We start from the raw sequence: 22,291 nt of genomic DNA on the forward strand, positions 1-22,291 counted from the left end.
ATATAAGCTAATTATTATTCAAGATATAATATTATGTCCTCTTTCGGTACTATCTTTAGAGTCACCACCTATGGTGAATCCCATTGCCAATCCGTCGGTTGTATAGTGGATGGTGTTCCACCTGGTATGACCTTGTCAGAAAAAGATATCCAACCACAATTATCAAGAAGAAGACCGGGTCAATCCAAACTGTCCACTCCAAGAAACGAAAAGGATAAAGTCCATATTCAATCAGGCATAGAAAATGAAAAAACTTTAGGCACCCCAATCGCCATGTTGATCAAAAACGAGGACCAAAGACCAAACGACTATTCAGAGATGAAACTATACCCAAGACCATCGCATGCAGACTTCACTTACTCCGAAAAGTACGGCATCAGATCATCCTCTGGTGGTGGTAGAGCTTCCGCTCGTGAAACCATTGGGAGAGTCGCTGCAGGTGCCATCGCAGAAAAGTTCTTGAAACAGGTCGACCCAAAGATCGAAATCGTGGCTTTCACATCCCAGATTGGTGAGGTCAAAATGAACAGAGACCCCTTCAACCCTGATTTCCAAAACCTTCTAAACACAATCACCAGAGATAAAGTCGACTCCATCGGCTTCATCAGATGCCCAGACCTGAATATCGCAGGTGACATGGTCAAGGAAATAGAAAAATACAGAGGCCAACAAGATTCCATCGGTGGTGTGGTTACCTGTGTGGTAAGAAATATACCTACCGGGTTAGGGGAGCCATGTTTCGACAAACTGGAAGCTTTGTTAGCTCACGCCATGCTGTCTATCCCTGCTTCTAAAGGTTTTGAAATAGGTTCTGGTTTCGTCGGTGTTTCTGTGCCAGGTTCAAAACATAACGATTTATTCTACTACGACGAGGAGAAGAAAAGATTGAGGACTAAAACTAATAACTCTGGTGGGATCCAAGGTGGGATATCTAATGGGGAAAACATTTATTTCTCTGTTGCTTTCAAGTCCACTGCAACCATCTCTCAAGAACAACATACCGCCACCTATGATGGTAAAGATGGTATCTTGGCTGCTAAGGGTAGACATGATCCTGCTGTCACACCAAGAGCTGTTCCAATCGTCGAAGCTATGACTGCCTTGGTATTAGCTGACGCTTTATTGATCCAGAAATCAAGAGAATATGGTAGAAGTGTTGTTCATTAATAAATAAAAAGAAACCACGGGAAAAGAACTTTCCTTGTTTTCTCTTTCTCTCTCTCTCTCTCTCTACATATATACATATATATATATATATATTTGTGTAGACTAAAATATTAACAATAATATATTTCAACCTATTTATTTATCTGATTATAAGGAAAAATATGATTATTGTATATATTAAAAGTAAAAAATGAAAGAAAAAAGAATGTACAAAGAAAAGTATATATATGCTAAATAAATTATACGTATATATATCTCCTTCTTTCTAATTTACTTAGATTTCTTCTTCAATAACACCCTTAGAAGAAACATAGATACCGTCTAAGAACTTACGGATATCCTTGTTTCTAACTCTACAGATTTGTTGAATATCAGCAGCATTTTGAGAAACGTTTTCAACAGAGTTACCAGATAAGACAATTTCATCCTTTTGAGTGGTGGAGAATTCAATAGTAACACCTTCTCTAACTGGAACTAATCTGACCTTCTTGTCACCTAAGAAGTTTCTAATTTCGACAAATTTAGCACCATCCTTTTCAATAACGTTGACGTTGATTGGGAAATGCGCATAAACGTATCTCATCTTGTACTTGTAACCCTTAGTGACACCAGTAATCATGTTGTCAACTAATGATTTGACAGTTCTTAAAGCAGCAACATGCTTTCTGTCACCATTGTGGACAGTAACCTTGATAGTGTTAGCAGAGGTCTTGGTGAAAGTAACATCAATGTGCTTTAAGGACTTGGTTAAAGTACCTCTTGGACCGGTAACCTTAACAACACGGGACTTGATGGCAACAGTGACACCTTGTGGGATGGCAATGGTTTGTTCAGTTTGGATGTGCTTCATTGTCTATTACAGGATTACAGGGTTCTTTTCTTCTTGAATAAAAGAGAAAAAAGATGTTACTGCAAAACAAGAAATGTACGAAACTTTAAGAAAACATAGCGATGCTAATAGCAACATATTACTAGATAGCAAGGCTCCCAAACAATCCTTCTATTAACCAACATTGCTACACTACCCTGTGTTTTAATTACTTTTATTTTGCCAATCTTACCTTCAACCAACATACAGAAAGGCATTGGCACATTATGATTAACAAAACTAACCGAATCCCGCAAAAAGTTGGTATGACCTTTGTGAGTTTCTAAATTGGAAAAAAAAAATTGGAAAACTCGATGAGTTCCATTTTTGTTTTTGTTTTTCTTTTTTTTTATTTATTTATTTATTTTTTTTTTTGAAAAACAGTTCATACCATCTAATTTCCTCATTGAGTAAATTGCTAATTGGAAATTTTTGTTTTTTCATAATGTTTTGTGTTATTTGTTTCACAATTTGAAAAAGAAAAAAAAGAAACTAAAAAATGAAACTAGAAAGAAGGTAATTTTTAAAGAGAAAAGGTCTACACAACCTTACACCCACAAACAGTCCTCAAATCCAACTTTTTTTCATCACACTGACTTGATTTACTTTAAATCTACTTACTTTTACTGCTCTCTAAATTGAACCATAACGCTAAATACTTATATTACATACATTCTTGTCTGCTAACCAAATTTATCAAATAAAAAACTTATCTTTCATTATCAGTATTGTTATTATTGTTCTATTAATGTATCGATTGATACTCTAGTCAATCTAGAGTTTTCACTATGTCTTGTGCATATTTATTTACCAACTCAATCGCATCTTCTACTAACCTAGGTTTAAAACCTTTCACATACGTGTCATTTAATGCAATGGTTCTAACAGGTGCAATCACTTTCCCTTGTGACCAACTGATAATTAATCCATTATTAGCAACCATGCTCTCGTTAAATGCCGGATCGAAAAAGATGTTATCCCCAATAATAGCCAAAACAAAGACCAATGGCGGAGATACATCCAACTTCACTAAATCATAATCATGGAACGTAGGTAATTCTTCAACTTCTAAGTCATCAAATGAAGAAATTAATTTGGGTAAATACGTAGACTTCAACGCTGAGTATATACCAAATGAGATTAGAGATACTGGATACGAATATGAAGACAATACTAATACATCGATAAAAATCTTGAAACTGTATTTCTGTGTCAGTTGTAATTTGGATGAATCAATAGTATCAATAATCTTATTAAATAATGATGATATACTTTCCACCAGTAATGAATCATCTCTTTCTCCAGCAATATCTATATCTACTTGAATCAAATCCTTCTCTACAGCATGGTCTACGACTTTACTTTTAACACTAATTATACATTCGCTACCATCACTAGCAATGATTCTTGCAGAACCATTTGAGCTTGGTAAAAAATCTGTGTATACTTCAATAGGTCTTAATTGATGCGCTAATCTTCCATCTGGTCTCAATGCTTGAGGACTTGATAGAGAATCAAATAAATATGATCTTTCAGCTACCGATAATGACATCGTTGGATTTCCAAGTAGAGAAAAAAATAGCTATTTTCTTTCTTTCTTTTATAAGTTATTAGTATGTAAATATCTTATTTTCCTTCAAGGTATCCTATTAATATTAAGCTCTAACGAAGAAATGTTATACTAATGTGTTCACCTTTTTTTTTGTATCGTTTACTCCAATTCTATTCTTGTATTCACTTTTTTGATAGTTGCCTTTCAATTCCTTTTCTTTTTTTTTATTTTTTTAATTATTTTCTTTGTTTCGTCTATCTTCTTTTTAATTAGAAAAAAAACAAAAAGAAAATTCAAATCTTGAATATGCAAAAAAAAAAACCAAAAATTAAAGAGCGTAAAATACTGTATGCATTGCTAAACATATATAAAGATTGTCTAAATTCGAATCATTTGCAAACAGTAACAGAAGGTATCGCGCCTCATTCACAAATGTTTTTATACTCTAACATTAAAGGCTTTCTGGAATAGTTATTTATTTCCATTTACTATTAATCCACAAGAAGAAGAAGAAGTAGATATGTTTTTTAAGAATTTGTGTTGACATAATACCAAGATAAAGAAACAAAACAACAATTGCGAATTATATCCATCAGTAGATATATATAATAACCTAGTAAAATGAATTATAATATTATTTAAATATTCAATCGATGTGTTAACAAAAAAACAACTAATTAGTTGCCATGGTTACACCATATTTAATCAAAAAAGAAAAAAAGAAATATACTAGCAAACACCTCACATTTATATGTATACCATTCTAAATAGTTTGCTTAAGATAACTAAAGGAGACCCTTGATTATTGGATGATACGCCAAAGTGATTCTTTTGATTATATATTTCTTAATACAGACATCAACAAGGTGACTCTTAATATCATACCAAGCCATAAACATTACAATAACCACCCATTTAATCATAAAACATCAAAATCCTTATTTAATCCTATATATCTTTGGCAGAAGTATTTATCTTGATACTAATTGAGACAAATCATCCTCTTTGCACATCACTGTTCTTCGAGCTTTATTGCAATAAACGACATAAAAAAAATACTATTAAACAAACGAAAAAAATGCTAATTTTATATTATAATATCTAACACTAAACAAGTGCTATATAAAAAGACATTAGTATTATATCCTAGTCTACTTTATTTTATTTATTCATGATATTTTAATATTGATAGCTCTTGTTAATTTACTCTGATAATATCTAATGTAAATACATACACACACACACACACACACACATATATATATATATATGTATCCCTACTGGAAACTCTCACAAACAGTAAACAAACAATAAAATGTAATATATTCTCGACTACATCTATATATGATTCGATAATTAATTGCAAAAAGATAGTTTGTAAAAAAAGAGAAAAGTAAAAGAAGGCACTGCTGTTTCATTTATTTCATAATCTATAATGTAAAACTAAATTAATATCTAAATTAGCTTAGACAATCCAAAGTAATGCATTTTGTGACACACAGAAAAGGGAGGGGAAAAAGAAATTAAAATGTGCAATATATATCAATGTGTTGATAAATTCCCCTATTCTATTGAAAATGGTGTATACTTTCAACAACTACATGATGAAGCATTTGCAGTAGCATCAGCGGAAGCAGCAAGATTAACTCTTTGATTATCGGTAACGTTTAATCCATTTGGAGTTTCATTTACATCATTAGAATTTTTCAATGGAATAGTTTCACCAATCTTTAAAAAGACTTCATTAATATTTACTGCCGTCTTTGCACTTGTCTCAAAAAACAATAGATTTTCCTCTTCAGCCAATTTTTCAGCCTCTTCTTTAGCTACTTTTCTTCCATCTGGATCATCTTTCAAAAGATCTATTTTGTTTCCAATCAAAGCAATAATTATATCTTGACTAGCCTGTTCATGTAATTCTTTCACCCAATGGCGAGCTTTTATGAAAGATTGAGGCTTGGTCACATCATAGACCACTAGAGCAGCTTGTGCATTTCTGTAATACATGGGAGCTAAAGATGCAAACCGTTCTTGTCCCGCAGTATCCCAAATTTCGAATTTAACTATATGATCATCGATATTAACCCTCTGAGTCAAAAATGCTGCACCAATAGTAGGTTCTTTATTTTCTGAAAAATCATTTGATACAAATCTTAATACAATAGACGACTTCCCAACTGCTGCTTCACCCAATAATACTAGTTTAATACTCGTTACTAGGTTGTTCATTTTTTATTTCTATTTTCAAAATTCTTTAATGTATAAATATAAATCGAAATTCAATCTATGATGATATTGAATGTTATCAACCTGTCGTTACCAATATTCTTGAAAGATAGAGAAAGGAAATCAAAGAATATGTTAGAAACTAACGTTTAAATAAAAGTGCATACATACACCAATAGCAGATAACGAGAAGAAGAAAGAGGAGGATAAACCGGAATAAAACACCAGTAACTTAGTTTTATTGCAAAGTCAAGTTGTTCTAGTTGTATTTTTTTTATTCTCGGCTTTTATATTTTCTTCCCCTTAATATCTTTTATATTTTCTTCTTGATTTCAAAATCTCTTTTTCTGTTTCTTTTTCTTTTTCTTTTTTCCCTTTTCCCTCTTTTTCTTTTTCTTCTTCTTCTTTTTTTTTAGCTGTCAGTTATTTTATTTATAGTTCAATAAAAGTGACATTTTGATAATATATATTCATATACAAAGCAGTAGTTACCAACCATATTGATAAATTAAAAAGACAACAACAACAACAACAACAACTATAACTAAAGTCATTTTAGTTACGGCTGTAGAATATTCAGTTGCGAATTTTTATGAAAATAAACGATTTTGCCACTATATAATTATATATATATATGCCATATCATAAAATTCAATAAATCTCAGTTCCTTGGTGAAATTGTAGTTGAATTCATTTCATACATTCCCACTCTTCTTGCAACTTTTATTCTTTCTAATGATTTTCTTCACCAAAGAATACTACAGTGACGGTCAAATCATCTCTATATTTCCTACTCTTCGGAGATGGTATTGACAACAAAGTAGACACAAATTCTTTTCTACCACCAGCACTTAGTGCGTTTCTTATCAAATGAGTGGCTATATTTGAATCTTCTAATAAGTATCCTAAGGAGTTACTATTATTTTTGTTTCTATTTTCTCTGTACCTGAATGCAGTTCTTTGTGAATCGTCATCAATGTTTTCTGTTATATCTGTCACTAGAGGTAATTTAGAATCTTTTATCAATCCTTGGTCATTCTCCAACCATTTGATAGCTAATGATGCAATCTCTTCATTTGTTAAGAATTCGAACAAACCATCTGATCCTATCACCATTAATTTTATATTTTCGTTAATCTTAGTTGTAGTAATCTCAGGTCTTGCCGTAACATATGGCGGTGTTAAAAAATTTCTAGGTTGTGATCTTAAATATAATTTCAAATAATCAGGTAAACTATCTAAAGCTTGCCCATCAATCTCTTTCAACTTATATCGATAGTCACCAAAGGCTCTAGATGGCTGCAAAGAACCTAGAATTCTACCACGTGTTATCACATTAGGTTCATTTGGGTGTTCTTCACGGATTCTTTTTACTTCATTTAGATTATCCCCTGTTTGATCGATAGAACATGACTTAACAAACCATTGTTCATGGGCTCCATCTGATTGCTTCCCAATTATTAAGGCTCTAGAATCTCCAGTGACAGCTACTTTCAATTTTTTAGTCCTTGAATCATATATGCTTAACAATGCACATGAACCAGATATGGCAGGAAAAACATTTTTAATAAATGTTTTATTTGTAGGATCTGATAACAAGTTTCTAAATGCTTGAATCACAATGTCGTTATCTAATTGTAAGAAAGCGTCTTGAATGGTTTTATCCATAACATCTTTATTACTATTATTAATTAGATCATTTTTAATAATATTTCTGACTACATATGCAATTAAAGATTGAGATAGTTTAGTTGATGTATAAGGACCACCATGTCCATCATAGATACCAAAAAAATACAAATCATTGTTATCTGTACTTGATTCATTATTTTTTTTTATTGCATCATCAGACCTCAGTTGAATGATATGTTCTGAATGGTTATCTTCAATCGGATTGTTTGACGGTAATTGGGAAATATCATACCTATAGATACCTGTACCACGATCTATTAAATAGCTTTGTTGATTGGTCCTCAATTTGGTATTAATTTGCTCATCAGATAACAAAGTAACAGTATCTTTTCTGTGACTTTCATCAAAATTAGGTAACGTATCAAAGGAAATATGTCTTTTTGAAGAGTACCTCACATATATGACAGTTGATAATACCACACCAGCAAGAATAGTAAAATTCCTTAGTATATTTCTTTGTCCCTTGTATTTTAATGCTGAATATTTTCTGAGACTATCTCTTGTCACTCTTTTATAAATCACAGGAAACATTTTTGAACCATGTAATCCATTATTGCTAAACACTCTACTGAATAACATCTTTGTACAAAGAAACAATAGCCACAGTGACAGAAATCGTAAGCTTCTATTCAAAAGATTGATATCACTTCCTTCCTTTTTTCTTTTCTTCTTCTTTAAACTTAATCTTTTATGATTGATAAGGTAGATCTGACTCGTCTCTAATTGAAAAGCACCTGTTATAACAACAAACCCTTATCTTTTCATCAAATATTGTTGATCATAGTTAGTGTATTATTAACCATTTCACAAATTCCAACACTTCCCCTCTATATTCAAATGGGCGGAATTAATTATCCGTAGAACTTTCCGCCATCTGCGAAACTCTTAACAAACTTTTTTTGCGAAAACAAAAAAAAGAAAAAAACTTCCTCGAAGAATTTGGAAAAAAAAACATAAAAAAAGAAAAAATAAAAATTTTTCTTTTTTTACTTCTTTTTATTCTTTATTTTCCCTTTCAAGAGAGATGAGTTTCTTATCTTTTTATATATCGAAAACATCAGTTACACAATCCAACATCGAGAAGCAATAGATTAAAAAGGTGTAATTATAAAGTCTTTATCAGCTTAAAAAAGAGTATATTGCCGACTCAGAAACTAATCACATAGTGATTTTTTATTTTTTGCTTTTTGTTTTTATTAATTGAACACCAATTTAAGACCATCCCTATCAAGTTAAAGAGTAATGCCTCCAAAGAAGAACAAACAACCAAAACCAGCTAAGAAGAAAGACAATGTTGATAAAACGTTTGGTATGAAAAACAAAAATAGATCTTCCAAAGTCCAAAAATATATTAAACAAGTTCAATCTCAAGCCGATCCATTAAAAGAAGAAATGAAGAGAAAGAAACAGCAAGAAAAGAAAATGAGAGAAGCTGCGGAAGCTGAAAGAAGAGCTTTGTTTAATCCTGTTGTTGATCAAAGAGTCAGAGCCGGAGTAGATCCAAAGACTGTTGTTTGTGCCTTGTTCAAAATGGGTAATTGTAATAAAGGTTCCAAATGTAAATTTTCCCATGACTTAAATGTTGGTAGAAAAGTGGAAAAGAAGGATCTATATCAAGATATTAGAAAAGAAAGGGAAAAGGATACAATGGATTCATGGGATGAAGAGAAATTGAGAAAAGTCATCTTGTCAAAGCATGGTAATCCAAGAGCCACAACTGATAAAGTTTGTAAATATTTCATTGAAGCAGTTGAAAATGGTAAATACGGTTGGTTTTGGGTCTGTCCAAATAATGGTGATAAATGTATGTACAGACATGCGTTACCCGAAGGGTTTGTACTGAAAACAAAGGAACAAAAAAGATTGGAAAGAGAAGCTCTTGAGAATCAACCAAAAATTACATTAGAAGATTTTATTGAAACTGAGAGAGAAAAACTGGATAAAAACAAATTAACACCGATAACGGTGGAAAATTTTGCTGAATGGAAAAAAAAACATGTTGTAGAAAGAATAAATGCACAAGAAAAGGCCAAATTGCAACAGAATGGTGGCAAGAAGAAATTAACTGGCCGTGAAGTCATTCAGAACTTGATGCAGGAAAACAAGAGTATGGGTAGCGACACATTTGTTGAAGGCAATATAGAAGAAGATGCTACAGATAAACCAGAGGGAGAGAACAATGATAATGACCATGGTTCTGCTTGGGATTTGACTGAATTCACTGATGCTCTAAAAGAGGCAGAACATAAAGACGACAGTAAGATTAAAGATTATGGTGATGGTTCAAATCCAACATTTGGTATTATGGGTAATTAAACATTAATACTAGTATTAAATAAAATAAAATAAATAGGAAAGAAGGAATGATATTACAAAACTATAATTAAAGATGTGTGCTAAATAGTAAGATAAAACACAACTAAAAAATATAAATATATTTTACACCATTTTCTCTCCTCTCTTTTTTATTTTTCATCATATTCTTAATAAACTATCACAGTTCATTTAGACATCAAAATCAATTAAACCTACTTGCATAATGTACAATAACATATATATATATATATAGTCAATATGATAATATAACTCGACTAATAATCGTCAATCAATCGTCACCTCCTCTTTATTGACATTAGTTAGATTACCATTTTTTGATTTCTTTTCTTCTCTTTTACAGATAATATAAAATTGCCTTTTCATAAGTTTAAAAGGAAAATTAGGAATGCGAAATATTTGGAGGATCAACTGATCATCTTTAAAAACAAGAAAAAATAGAAACAAACAATGATGAATATATCGATATATATATCAGGTTTACATATTATGCAATAATACACACATTACAAGCAAAGTAGACTATCAGATATCCGTAATTATTTTTTTTTCTTTGTTTAATTTCTACGTGAATGGCATATATTGGTTCAATATCATCACCATATGAATCACCCACATTCGGTACATCCCTCTCATTAAGAGTAAATGGTGGGTTCAATGCAGTGTCTATTAATCCATCGGGTAGAGATGTGGTTTTAGCAAGTAGATCTGGATTATTTATTATAGACTTGGATGATCCGTTTTCCCCACCACGTTGGTTACATCATGATACACCGTGGCAAGTGGCCGATGTTCAATGGTATCCTCATCCAGCAAAACCATATTGGGTTGTATCTACATCTAATCAAAAAGCAATCATATGGAATCTAACACGACCGGCACTTAATGCAATAGAATATGCTTTACATGGTCATTCTAGAGCTATTACAGATATAAACTTTAATCCACAAAACCCAGATATCTTAGCCACATGCTCAATTGATACATATGTTCATACATGGGATATGAGAAGTCCGTCAAGACCGTTCTATTCAACAAGTTCTTGGAATTCAAGTGCTTCTCAAGTTAAATGGAATTTTAAAGACCCTAACATTCTAGCCTCTTCTCATGGCAATGATGTGTTTATTTGGGATATACGGCATGGGTCTACTCCATTATTTAAATTCGAAGGCCATGAAAGTGGTGTTAATAGTATTGATTTTAATAAATTTAATAGAAATGAAATTATGTCTAGTTCAAATGATGGTACTGTCAAATTTTGGGATTTAAGTAACGATGGTAGTTGTCTAAAAACCATTTCAGCTGATTTCCCTATTTGGAGAGGTAGGTATTTACCGTTTGGCAATGGGTTTTGTATTATGCCTACAGTAGGTGGTAACAACTCTGTATTTTTGATGAGCCTTAATGAGGATAATACTAATGATGATTCAGATACCAGTAATATAAATTGTAACACTTTGTCTACTACACCTACTTCGAATAATAATTTCACCATAAATAATTTAAATAATAGTAAAAAAATTGAAAAACTTCAACCGGTTCATACTTTCAAGGGACATAGTGATAGAGTCATTGATTTTTTGTGGAGGTCACGGCATTCACATGATTCCATTGTTGATGATCGTGAGTTTCAATTAGTCACTTGGTCTAAAGATTCAGATTTAAGATTATGGCCAATTATGGATGAAATATATGAAAAAGTCAATTTTGATAGAAATCAAGTATTAAAAGAAAAATTGCCAAATTATGAATATATTTCTTTTAATAGGTGTGAAAATGATTCTAATCTGTCTTCTGAAGAGATTACTAATGGATATAGCAATGCAAAGGAATATTTTGTCACAACTTCAGGTTTGACAAGGTCAGATGATATTGATCACCTTAATTGGTTATCTGGCGTTAAGATGAATCGTCAAGATACACCAAATGATTTATTTGAAGATACAAAATTACAAAATCTAGGTGAAGAAGTAAGCTCAATTGGTCATAATTTTCCCAATATTGTCTTTGAAAAAATATCAGTATCAACGGGTGAGTTGGTGCTAACGTTAAAAGGACCTTGGTCCAAGAGCGATACTGAACCAAATATATTTTTAAGAATTGGTATTAAGGTTCCACCACATTACCCAAATAAAGGGAATCCTCCTAAATTTGAAATTGAAGAAAATAATAATTTACCACCAGAATCCAGGAAGACAATCATATCAAAATTAATTGAAATTAGTGAAGCTTATGGAAATATAAACCAATATTGTTTAGAAGCGTGTCTTAGGTACCTTCTAGGCGAAGAGATTAATTTGGATGATATAGAAAATATTGGTAATGAACCCTTATTCAACTTTGACATGAATACTCATCTTGATTTGGAATCCTTTGGTTCCTTATCTGATATCGATAGAAATTCTCAAATTTTAGATTCATCATCCTCAACATCGTCTGAATCTGGTCTTTTAAAAAATACCTTTAATAATGAACAAGCGAACGCACATAATCTATTTGGAAGAAACTTGGCCTTTGATAGTACACCTGTACCGAACTTATGTGGTGCAGTTTGGACTCCAACTGGTCGCCTTATAACATTTTTTGTTCCAGAAAATAAAACAGATAGAATTACACTCAATAATTTGGAGTTAAGTGAAAAAACTTTGTTGAAAAAACAAAATAGTTTGAATTATGAACCACAAGAGTTATTTGATCAAGACGAAAACAAGTTATTTCAGAATTTAAGACCTAAAAGATACGTCGATACACTTTCAACTCATGGAAACAATACAGAACAAGAATATGATACCTCTGATGAAAAGTCTACATCAGAAAGTAGTTTATATAGTTTTGTAGATGATTGGCATGATATTATTGGTAATGATGTTCTTGTAAGGACAAAACTTCCAACATTATACGATAATTTTACTAGAACAATAGGTTCTCTTCCTTCTGAAAGTGTCAGGACTGATTCTTCCAGAAAGACCAAGAATATAATTATTGATACTGATTTTAGTCATTTAATACCAGATAACAAAAATTTAGCATTAGAGTATCAAGTAATCGACAATTCTCCAGGTGAAATGGCTCGTCATAATGCATTAGTAGCAGAAAAATATGGTTTTGAAGAAATTAGCCATTGTTGGCAGATTTTGTCAGATTTATTTATGGCAGATAATAGTGATGATCCGTTGGTTTTCATTTCTGAAAATCATTTGTTAACAGTACAATGGTTTGTTAGAGAAGCTTTAAAATATTTCGAGAAGGCAAATAACTTACAGATGGTAGCAATGTTATGTTGTGTGCTTGCATATCGACCAAACTATATTTCTTCATTTAATGATAATACAACATCAAGTATCAATATGGAAAGTACCGTTACATTTGATAAAATGGAAGGTTCTGTTAGTTATCTTTCCAATGATTCATCATCAATATATTCCAGGACCTCTACGCCAATTGGAACTAGTTTAGCTATAAACAACATAATCATTGATAATCATCAGAGATATACTCATTTGAGTTCCTTAGGCAATAATAATTCCGCAAAATCAAAAGACATTTTTATGAATAGTACTACAAGGGCAAATTATTCTTCGTTTAGAGTGTCACCTTCCTTTAGTAAAAATTCAATACATCCTTACTCACAACCACAATCATTAACTGCAGAAAAGGATTCTAATAGTCCAATAATTCAAGTTCAATTGATAGATGATGAAGTAGTAAATGTAAAGAAAGGAATTAATTATGATATATTAGATTGTGATGCATTAACAAGATATAAAAATTACGTCTATCAATATTCTAATCTACTTTTTCAATGGATGTTACCTATAGAACGTGCAAAAATTCTCAAAGTAGACATCAATATTTTATGCAATAAAGTACGTAGGAATTCACCCCTACAACAGCCCTTTTCAACCTTTATTGGGAATACAGAGATGTATTCGAATGGTGTAATCACATCGTGGTTGAGAAAATCACCAAAGGATTATACTTTTTATAACTGTAACTACTGCCAATTGAGAATAGTAGGCAATGCTTTTATATGTGGTAACTGTCAACATGCTCTGCATCGCAAATGTGCAATGGAATGGTGGAACGTTGGCGATGAGTGCCCAGCTGGATGCGGTTGCAATTGTGTGAACTTTTTCGATGTTCAATAGTAATTAAATATGCTTATATATTCGTGACTCTTTTTCTTTATAAATAAACTATTTTAAGCAAAATGAACATTCGCTTTTTTTCTAAGCATTAATTAGATCCAAAATAAGGTCCACCTCCTTTATTACGATGTAAACAGACAGTTATTGAAAAAGTTTTCCCATTTTGGGATAACTAAGATCCGACTTGGACTCACCTTTAAACGAACAAAGGTAGACTCGTATAAACAGGGATGTGACATAAATCTTGAAAGTGTATAAAAATTTATCAAATCAACAAAATTATCGGGACTTCTTTCTTTATCTTCTTTCATTATTAATAAACATTTTTATATAAACTAAAGTATCTGACTACGGTTATAAGAATTGAATCAAGATATAAAAAATGGAGCGTGATAAAGTTGCGGTGATTTTGGGAGCTAATAGTAACCTTGGTTTCAATATCGCTTTAAGATTAGTGGAGCAGGAGGATCCGCAATGTAATATTACTTTTGTTGTTACATCCAGAACCAAAAAAAGGGCTGATGAAGTTGCCAAAAACATTGAAAAAGGCATTACGCACATTAAAAGATCAGGGAAAGTGGTATGTGATCCATTTGTTATTGATCTAACTTCTATGGAAAGTGTCAAAAATTTTGCTGATGCTTTAAACCATAAATACAAGAAAATCAATTATTTTTTTAATAATGCAGCAGTGGGTCTTTGCGATGGGATCAATTGGTTGAGAGCTGTTTTGGAAGTTTGTATAAATCCTATAAAAGCGGTTACCGATCCTGGATACAGAATTCAGAAGAAGGGACTTATTTCGAAGGATGGAATGGGTTATGTTTTTCAAGCTAATGTATTTGGTGCTTATTTCTTGATACATCAGTTATTAGATTCATTATCAAGAGGTACAGCAGCTGTAGTGTGGATATCTAGCTTATGTTCCACGTCTAAATATTTGTCACTTGATGATATCGAGCTAATTAATTCCAGTAGACCTTATGATGGATCAAAGAGAGTCATTGACCTTTTACATTTAGCTACATATAAACAGTTAAAAGCCAAAAATATTTATCAGTATGTAGTTCAGCCAGGTATCTTCATTAGTCAATCATATGCGGAACAATTAAATATATTCACATATTGGTCCATGCTATTACTCTTCATGTTAGCTAGGTTCTTTGGATCAATTTGGCATACAATCGATGGTTATAAGGCGGCTAATTCTGCAGTTTATGTTGCAACCTTTGTTGATAAAAATTTTGAACGTCAAGATTTAAAGTATGGATCTGCTACATATAGTGATGGTAAAGAGTATATTAAACCTCAAGAGATAGAAGACACTGGTAAGTATCAAGTGTGTGATTATTTAGAGACAAAGCGAAAGGAATTTGAAAACAAATTAAAAGACAAATAGACTTTTTATACAAAAGTCATATGTCTTAAAACTAAATATCAAAGAGAGAGACTGGGACACAAATACTATTAATGAAATGACGCTTATTATTAAGTTACTGAAGAATATAAATGCAGATATGGATCTAAATATATAATGTAGTATATACTTTATAGATTATGTAAGGTAGTAAGTAATGATTGAAAACTCTAAATGATTTTCTTATGGCTTAATCTTTGTCCTTTTCCTCTTTTATTGTATACGTTTTCGTATCTTCTTCTAATTTATTATGTTTAATTAATATATCACTCAGTAATAAATCTTGGGCCTCCTGCTTTTTAATAATAAGAGTTAGCATCTTTTTTATGTCACTCAATTCTTCATAAATTTTTTCAACCGATATATTTGAGTTAGATAAAAATGATGTTTTATTCTTCATGGTATCTAGTCCTTCATAGGTTTTTTTAGATTCTGAGACATCAAATCGAACCGATTTCTTAGGTTCCTCTTTTTTACTTATCTTAGATATCATTTTATTTCTATCTAATGCCTCAATTTTACTCATTTCTTGTTTCAATTTCGATATAATATTTTTACCTCTAATTGGTGAAAGATCTATGGGAATCTCTCGTCTAGGCGATACAACGCTGTTTGGATTAGGTATCAAAGAAGGAAAAGATGATGATATATCCTTATCTTTAGTTTTTGGTTTTAATGGAGAATTATACGTTAACGCTCGATTTTCAGAGACTGCAAGTAAATTACTAACATTATGTGTTGTACTTTGACTATTCAACCTATCTTGAATCCTGTGTTGGTATGATTTTAAAGCATCTGGGGACTCGAGTCGTTTAGGAGGTATTCTATAATTTTGTGGACTTGTAATTTTTCTTGGTGAAAGTCTCATTGCAGGTTTTCGTAAAGAAGTTGAACGTGATGGTGATGTGTAAGACCTAGTTACTCTTTCATGCAACCTTTCTGACATTTTTAGTTTCGTTATTTCTTTTTGTTTTAATGAAATTTAAAGAAATAATAATTTTGCGCTTCTTTTTTTTTGCTTTTTTGTTCCCTTGCCAGATGTTAAAATGCTTATAATTGACTTTTAAGTATTATTTGGTTACTAATCCTTGTGAACTATTTATTTGTTTGTTACTTGAATCTTTCTTTGTAATGTTTTAAATTTGTTTATTCTTTTAGAGTTTTCTTAATATTCTTTGTTTTTTTTTTTTTTTTTTTTTTTCATTGGTCTCCGTGTAGCATCATTTATCTTCTCTATTTATTTATTCTACATTAATGATATTAAGGTGGTGGTACAATATGATAATATAATTGAAAGGAAAGAGTATGTAAAGTTTAAACAGCAAGTTATATAATATTCCTATCCAATTGACAGTCAACTTATTCAAATAATGATTCGTTATTAATTAATTCATACACTTGATTACTTTTATAATTATGATTATGAAATATTGGAATATTACATCTTTGCTGTTCATCGTATTGAATAATCATAGTAGGTAAATCATTGATTGTTAAATACTTTAAATTAGGGAATCTTATAATGAAATAATCTAAAGTTTTTTTTAGAGAATGGATATAACTATGGTATAATTTAATAACATCTTCGCATGTCACATATCGATCATTATTTGGTTTATTATCGTAACCTAGCAAATAGTTCAAAGTTTTCACAAACTCTTCAATGGGCCTTGAGTAGAACCCTATACTAGGATATATATCAAAATAATGTGAGTATGGAACAATAGGGTACAATTTAAACATCTGTAAAATAAAGTTTCTTTTCTCAATGTCATTAAAATCTTTGATCAAGTATGATTCATTGGTGGGGAAAATTTTGAATAGTATGATGTTATTTAATGTGTCTTGGCAAGCATCGCATTGACAGCTCATATTTATGATAAACTGTGATAATTCATCACCCTCATCTATAGATAGTAAAGGATACTGATTCAATTCAGTAAATTTGATATCCAAATATTCTATATTCTTATGGCACGGTGTTATAGCCATAAGATCAATAACTGACTTTTCCATAGGTACCTCAAACATAAAGTCAACTTTGAGTCTTCTTAACTTATTAAACTTCATTATACAGTCCTTAATGTAATCCATATTTGCAAAAAGGGAAAAGAATGATAAATTTTCTATATTTTTAAATGAGAGAAATTCCCTTAAATTCCATAATTCATATATATCAATATCAGAATCATATTCGCCATACCATGATAATACTTCTAATTCTTTCAAACTGTTTATATCAAAAATATCAGAATATTTGATATGACTGATTTTATCGCTCTGACATGTGTCTGGTCTTAAATTTAAACAAAGACTTTCAATGTTTAAGGGTGGGTTTAACTTAGGGAAAAATTTGCAAGCATTTACATGAATATTTAATTCTTTGATTTGACTCAAATTATAACTTTTCAGTAAACTTTGCGTTCTTTCAAAGTATTTTAGATCTGCGCTTTGGTTCAATGGTAAAATGTTTGGTGGTGGCAATGTCAAAGTTTGCAATGAATATGAATGATGAACCAACTGATTCGATATTTTGTCCCTAATGAAATTTTCGAATCTGGTCAAATTATGATCATATTTATTTAGTAAGGAAATGAATTCGGCCATAATATCTTCATCTAAGTGCCACGTACAATGGACGCATTGAATCAAAGGACATAACTTTTCAGGTGATTCTCTGAGAGATCTGACTAAATGCTGAAACTTTAATTTTGCCAAAGATTTTTGATTCTGATTTGCACCTTTCTCTGAAGTTTCGTGCACATATTTAAAATACAATATTGACCATTTATGTGTTCCTAAAGAATTATCTAAATCGCTCGGGAAATAATATCTTTCATTTAAAAAAAGGTTTTGGTACAATGACGGTATAATACTTTCATAAACGTTTTTTGAAACATATGTTAATGATACTTTATCCTCCTGAGCTAAAGAATGAGCAATCTTAGAGACCACTTCTTTAGGTAATCTATCTAACATTTTATACTTTTAAAATCCTTGGACAGATTAAATAAAAAGAACTAAAAAAAAAAAGAAAAGGAAAAAAAAATCCAATCTGAACTTTTTATCTATTTGTCAATATTGTCAGTATTATTTTTTCTCGACATGGTATTTCCTTAATATGTAGTTTTGTTATAAGTATATATTTTCAGGTAAATCTTGCGAAAGCTTTATATGATCTCGTGCCTTTGATTTCTCGATAATATTTTTCACTCCCTTCATAACGACTGTCAGTTTTTTTCCTATTTTTTGTAAAGTTTCCAAATTGTTTTAGGTGTACATGTTTATCAAAGTATTGATTGACATCTATGATTGAGCTATTGAAAATAATACAGCAAGGGTTGTATAACATCTACCAGTAACAGCACCAACAAGTATCGCTTACCATCATCTATACACGATTGTATATGTGTGCAGGTTTATTGGACACCAAAATATTTTCTTTCTATTGATTATGGAATATACAAAAACTATTAAAGAGTACATAAGATAGAAATGCTGTTGTATTAATAACTACAAAATATTTAAATAGTGACACAAATATAATATTTTTTGTTTTTTCAACCTGGATATTCAATTTTCATAAAAATTCTAATTGCTGACCCCATACTTTCAAAGTAGTGTATGCCTGTAATTTGACTGCTAAAAGAACAATAGATTTGCTTGAAGAATCGATCGCCAGTTTCCAAATGGATTTGGATAGATATAAACGTTGTTCTTGTGCATATTTAGAAAATTTAGTTGAATTCCCTAAGTTTAATGTATTTTCCATTATCTTATTGAAATATTCATTAAGATTCCCCAAATAGCTTTGATCATTAATTACAATATTTGCAAAATCTAGGCATGCAGGTATAACTAGATTTGCATCGGATCTTATAAAATTGTGTTTCCTAATACTATCAACATTGTTGTTGGTTGTTATTTCAGGAGTTGAATAATTAATTTTGTAATCTTGTAAATTGACATTTTTCAATTTCAATAGAGTGGACCCGAATACGGACTCGAATTTCTTAGCAATATTTCCAGTGAGGTTTAAGTATACTTTTGAATCAACCTTATTGAATAATATTGAACATTCTTTCGTGTTTAATTGGAAATTAAGAACTCTTTCATAATCATCAATGAATGGCCTTTTATAACTTACAAAATTCCAATTAGAAACAATTGTGGATGGCTCTTTTATCAGATGATGGTTTATAGCATTATCTTTTAATTTAGGTTTCTTTAAAGATGGTTCTCTAGTGACTAACTTTAATTCAGAAACATCATTGTTATTATTGCCATTACTATTAACGTTATCAGATACTTCAAATATATCTAACACTTGCATTGTGCAGGGTATCACTGTATGATTATCAGATATCACATCATAATTTTGTATGGAATTAATATAAGACACGTTTTCATTATTGTTGTTGTTATTATCAGAGTGTTTAATAGTTATACCAGAGTCAGATAATTTTGTTTTAATATTAAGTATATATGTATTTGTTGTGTCATCTAATACTGAGTAATTAGGCACGACCAATCCACGTTTCACAACTTTATATAAATTTAAACAAATCTCTTCTGTGTTTAGAAATGGATTGTATTCGACATGACATTTAATTAACCTTTGTTCTAAATTTAAAAATCTATAAAATTTACATTCTTGTATCAATGACTCCCTTAGCTCATCATCAAGATGAATTCTGCAACCGTTCAGCAGATCTAATAGCATTTCAAAATATACAGGCGATCTTGGGACAAAGGAATAGGAATGAGGTGGAGGTCTTAACAGTTTTTTCACCAGGATCAAATTTTCGACATCGAGATATAAGGAATCTGTGGTAACTTGGAAATAATTTTGATTATCGCCATTTCTTCTCAGAAGTTCTTTAGGAAATTTAAATGATCTGTCGCCGATTCTTGAATAAAAATATTCGGAATTCTTAAGAAGAGCTTTCAAACGAGGCAAATTATAATAGACTGCGTCTGCTATTAACATGGTGTATTCTACTTCATCTTTAATATTTATGAAATAACCTTGCAAATGTTGGTAAATTAAGGAAAAGATCTGTGGAGACCGGTCAATAAATAAAATATCATTGGATTGACGAAAATTCGAAGAAAGAACTCCACTGAAAATTGAAGTTGAAGTTGAAGTTGAACCGGATACATATGATCTTGGGGATTCTGAATTATTGTTCTGATTATTTTCTGAATCCTTTTTTATAAAATAATTGGTGAAATAGCTTGGTCCATCTGAGGAAAGGGAAGCACCAGATATTTTGAATAATTTTGTGCCGATTTGAATATTGTACATTTTGTCGTGTGGTAAAATTTGTGGAATATTTGGGTCAAAATGACCTTCTACAATTGAAACATTGGTACTTGCCATTTTGTTTTTTGAGAAATGGGTTGATAGTTTATGAATATCAGGAGGCTATCCAGTTGTACATATAATGATGTATGTTAATTAAATAAAAATTAGAATAAAATAGCCCTTCTTTCCATTGCACCATTTTTCCGATATATTTATTGAACAAATATAGGAAAAAGAGAAAAAGAGAACTTAGAAGTTAATATCATTATAATAGATGGATAGATAAGTAGATATATATACTTTAATAAACAAATAAATAAATACATAGATAAATAAAAGCAAAAAGATAAAGCGGGAAAAAAAAACCATCTAATCTGATATAAACCAAACAGAAGTTATTCATTTATTGATAGCGTAGTATATAAATAATAAAAACGTAGAAGAAAACTTTTTTATACATTCTTGTATATATAAAATCAAAAAATGAATGGGTATAAAATAAAAGTTACACTTTAGATTAAGTAAAAGAAATAAGGAAACCCTTTCACGACTTTATTACCACAGTTAAACGATAGTCAATAAAAAATAAAAAAAAAAAATAGGGAAACAAAAAAGCATATTGAATAATTAATTAAACATAAACATGTAAAAAAAAAACTTATGATATATTTTTTTCTTCTTCTATATTAAATGTAAATAAATAAGAAATAGAAAACAATCTAAGTTAAATTAAAATATATTTTTTATAGACAGTCTGGGATTACCTATAATAATAAAGCGGCAACACCAGCGACTAAAGCACCAGCAGCTGGAAGGACTTGAGCGGCAGCACCAGTGTAAGAAGAAACCTTAGCAGTAGAGGATTCAGTGGTCTTGGTGGAGGTAGCGTGAGTAACTGGGGCGTGGGTGGTGTTGTGAGCGTAAGCGTGAGAGACAGCGTAAGCTTCAGCAGTAAGTGGACACCAGGTAGTGTACTGAGTGACGACGTTGTTGATGGTGACGGTGGCAGTGGAGACTAAAGCTGGAGAGACGGTTTCCTTACAGGCGTTGTCTTTACAGGAAGTGATGGTGATTAAAGTGGTTTGGTTTTCGGTGGCGGTGGAAGTGGTAGTAGAGTTGTAGCGAGCGTTGGCAACGGCAGCGACGGAAGCGATAGTGGCTAAAGTAGAGAATTGCATTTTTATGTTAATTATTGTGTGTAAAAGTAAGAATTTATTTGAGCGAGTGACAAAATTTTATTTTTTTGGTTGATTCTTTCTTATTGAATAAATAGAGAGACAAGAGTAAGTATAGTAATAGGAGAAAACGAAAAAACACGCAAAAACGAACTACCTTCGAAGAATAGTAGAGATTGAAAGACAGAAACAGAGTTTGGGAGGATGCAATGCCTTGGGTAGAGAAAAGATCACAAATATCTATTCCTTATATATAATGTTAGTTGGAACTGATTAGATAAATGAAATAGGACAAACCAAAAAAAACAAAATAAAATAAAAAAAAAAAAAGAAAGAGAGAGAAATCGTGTAGTTAGCAACGCGATCCTCAAAGAAGAACAAGAAGAAGAGTTAGAAAGGGAAGA

At 31.1% G+C, this 22,291-nt stretch overlaps 12 protein-coding genes across 12 annotated transcripts; 4 read left to right on the plus strand and 8 right to left on the minus strand.

Annotated features, from left to right (window-relative positions):
• Positions 1-33: 33 nt before the first annotated feature.
• ARO2 (bifunctional chorismate synthase/riboflavin reductase [NAD(P)H] ARO2) lies at positions 34-1,167 on the plus strand (the record flags this gene model as incomplete). The annotated part of the gene is made up of 1 exon (XM_064858595.1): positions 34-1,167. One exon carries the CDS (start codon positions 34-36, stop codon positions 1,165-1,167), a length of 1,134 nt encoding a protein of 377 aa, XP_064714418.1.
• A 274-nt stretch (positions 1,168-1,441) lies between these two features.
• RPL9A (60S ribosomal protein uL6 RPL9A) lies at positions 1,442-2,017 on the minus strand (the record flags this gene model as incomplete). The annotated part of the gene is made up of 1 exon (XM_064858596.1): positions 1,442-2,017. The coding sequence occupies one exon, from the start codon at positions 2,015-2,017 to the stop codon at positions 1,442-1,444; it is 576 nt and encodes a 191-aa protein (XP_064714419.1).
• A 787-nt stretch (positions 2,018-2,804) lies between these two features.
• Positions 2,805-3,587, minus strand: RRP42 (exosome non-catalytic core subunit RRP42; the record flags this gene model as incomplete). The annotated part of the gene is made up of 1 exon (XM_064858597.1): positions 2,805-3,587. The coding sequence occupies one exon, from the start codon at positions 3,585-3,587 to the stop codon at positions 2,805-2,807; it is 783 nt and encodes a 260-aa protein (XP_064714420.1).
• Positions 3,588-5,177: 1,590 nt separating this feature from the next.
• On the minus strand, positions 5,178-5,816 carry VPS21 (Rab family GTPase VPS21; the record flags this gene model as incomplete). The annotated part of the gene is made up of 1 exon (XM_064858598.1): positions 5,178-5,816. One exon carries the CDS (start codon positions 5,814-5,816, stop codon positions 5,178-5,180), a length of 639 nt encoding a protein of 212 aa, XP_064714421.1.
• Positions 5,817-6,545: 729 nt separating this feature from the next.
• Positions 6,546-8,084, minus strand: PTC5 (type 2C protein phosphatase PTC5; the record flags this gene model as incomplete). Its single annotated transcript, XM_064858599.1, has 1 exon — positions 6,546-8,084. One exon carries the CDS (start codon positions 8,082-8,084, stop codon positions 6,546-6,548), a length of 1,539 nt encoding a protein of 512 aa, XP_064714422.1.
• A 663-nt stretch (positions 8,085-8,747) lies between these two features.
• TMA46 (translation machinery-associated protein TMA46) lies at positions 8,748-9,821 on the plus strand (the record flags this gene model as incomplete). Its single annotated transcript, XM_064858600.1, has 1 exon — positions 8,748-9,821. One exon carries the CDS (start codon positions 8,748-8,750, stop codon positions 9,819-9,821), a length of 1,074 nt encoding a protein of 357 aa, XP_064714423.1.
• Positions 9,822-10,411: 590 nt separating this feature from the next.
• On the plus strand, positions 10,412-13,987 carry MTC5 (Mtc5p; the record flags this gene model as incomplete). The annotated part of the gene is made up of 1 exon (XM_064858601.1): positions 10,412-13,987. The coding sequence occupies one exon, from the start codon at positions 10,412-10,414 to the stop codon at positions 13,985-13,987; it is 3,576 nt and encodes a 1,191-aa protein (XP_064714424.1).
• Positions 13,988-14,369: 382 nt separating this feature from the next.
• On the plus strand, positions 14,370-15,386 carry PWA37_001992 (uncharacterized protein; the record flags this gene model as incomplete). The annotated part of the gene is made up of 1 exon (XM_064858602.1): positions 14,370-15,386. One exon carries the CDS (start codon positions 14,370-14,372, stop codon positions 15,384-15,386), a length of 1,017 nt encoding a protein of 338 aa, XP_064714425.1.
• A 208-nt stretch (positions 15,387-15,594) lies between these two features.
• Positions 15,595-16,350, minus strand: FIN1 (Fin1p; the record flags this gene model as incomplete). The annotated part of the gene is made up of 1 exon (XM_064858603.1): positions 15,595-16,350. One exon carries the CDS (start codon positions 16,348-16,350, stop codon positions 15,595-15,597), a length of 756 nt encoding a protein of 251 aa, XP_064714426.1.
• A 413-nt stretch (positions 16,351-16,763) lies between these two features.
• PWA37_001994 (uncharacterized protein) lies at positions 16,764-18,383 on the minus strand (the record flags this gene model as incomplete). Its single annotated transcript, XM_064858604.1, has 1 exon — positions 16,764-18,383. One exon carries the CDS (start codon positions 18,381-18,383, stop codon positions 16,764-16,766), a length of 1,620 nt encoding a protein of 539 aa, XP_064714427.1.
• A 601-nt stretch (positions 18,384-18,984) lies between these two features.
• MRX16 (Mrx16p) lies at positions 18,985-20,787 on the minus strand (the record flags this gene model as incomplete). Its single annotated transcript, XM_064858605.1, has 1 exon — positions 18,985-20,787. One exon carries the CDS (start codon positions 20,785-20,787, stop codon positions 18,985-18,987), a length of 1,803 nt encoding a protein of 600 aa, XP_064714428.1.
• A 689-nt stretch (positions 20,788-21,476) lies between these two features.
• PWA37_001996 (uncharacterized protein) lies at positions 21,477-21,890 on the minus strand (the record flags this gene model as incomplete). Its single annotated transcript, XM_064858606.1, has 1 exon — positions 21,477-21,890. The coding sequence occupies one exon, from the start codon at positions 21,888-21,890 to the stop codon at positions 21,477-21,479; it is 414 nt and encodes a 137-aa protein (XP_064714429.1).
• Between the last annotated feature and the right edge of the window lie 401 nt (positions 21,891-22,291).

The sequence above is a fragment of the Arxiozyma heterogenica genome (genome assembly GCF_036370985.1).
Source record: "Arxiozyma heterogenica strain weizmannii chromosome Unknown scaffold_18, whole genome shotgun sequence".
In the NCBI taxonomy this organism is placed as follows: Eukaryota; Fungi; Ascomycota; class Saccharomycetes; order Saccharomycetales; family Saccharomycetaceae; genus Arxiozyma; species Arxiozyma heterogenica.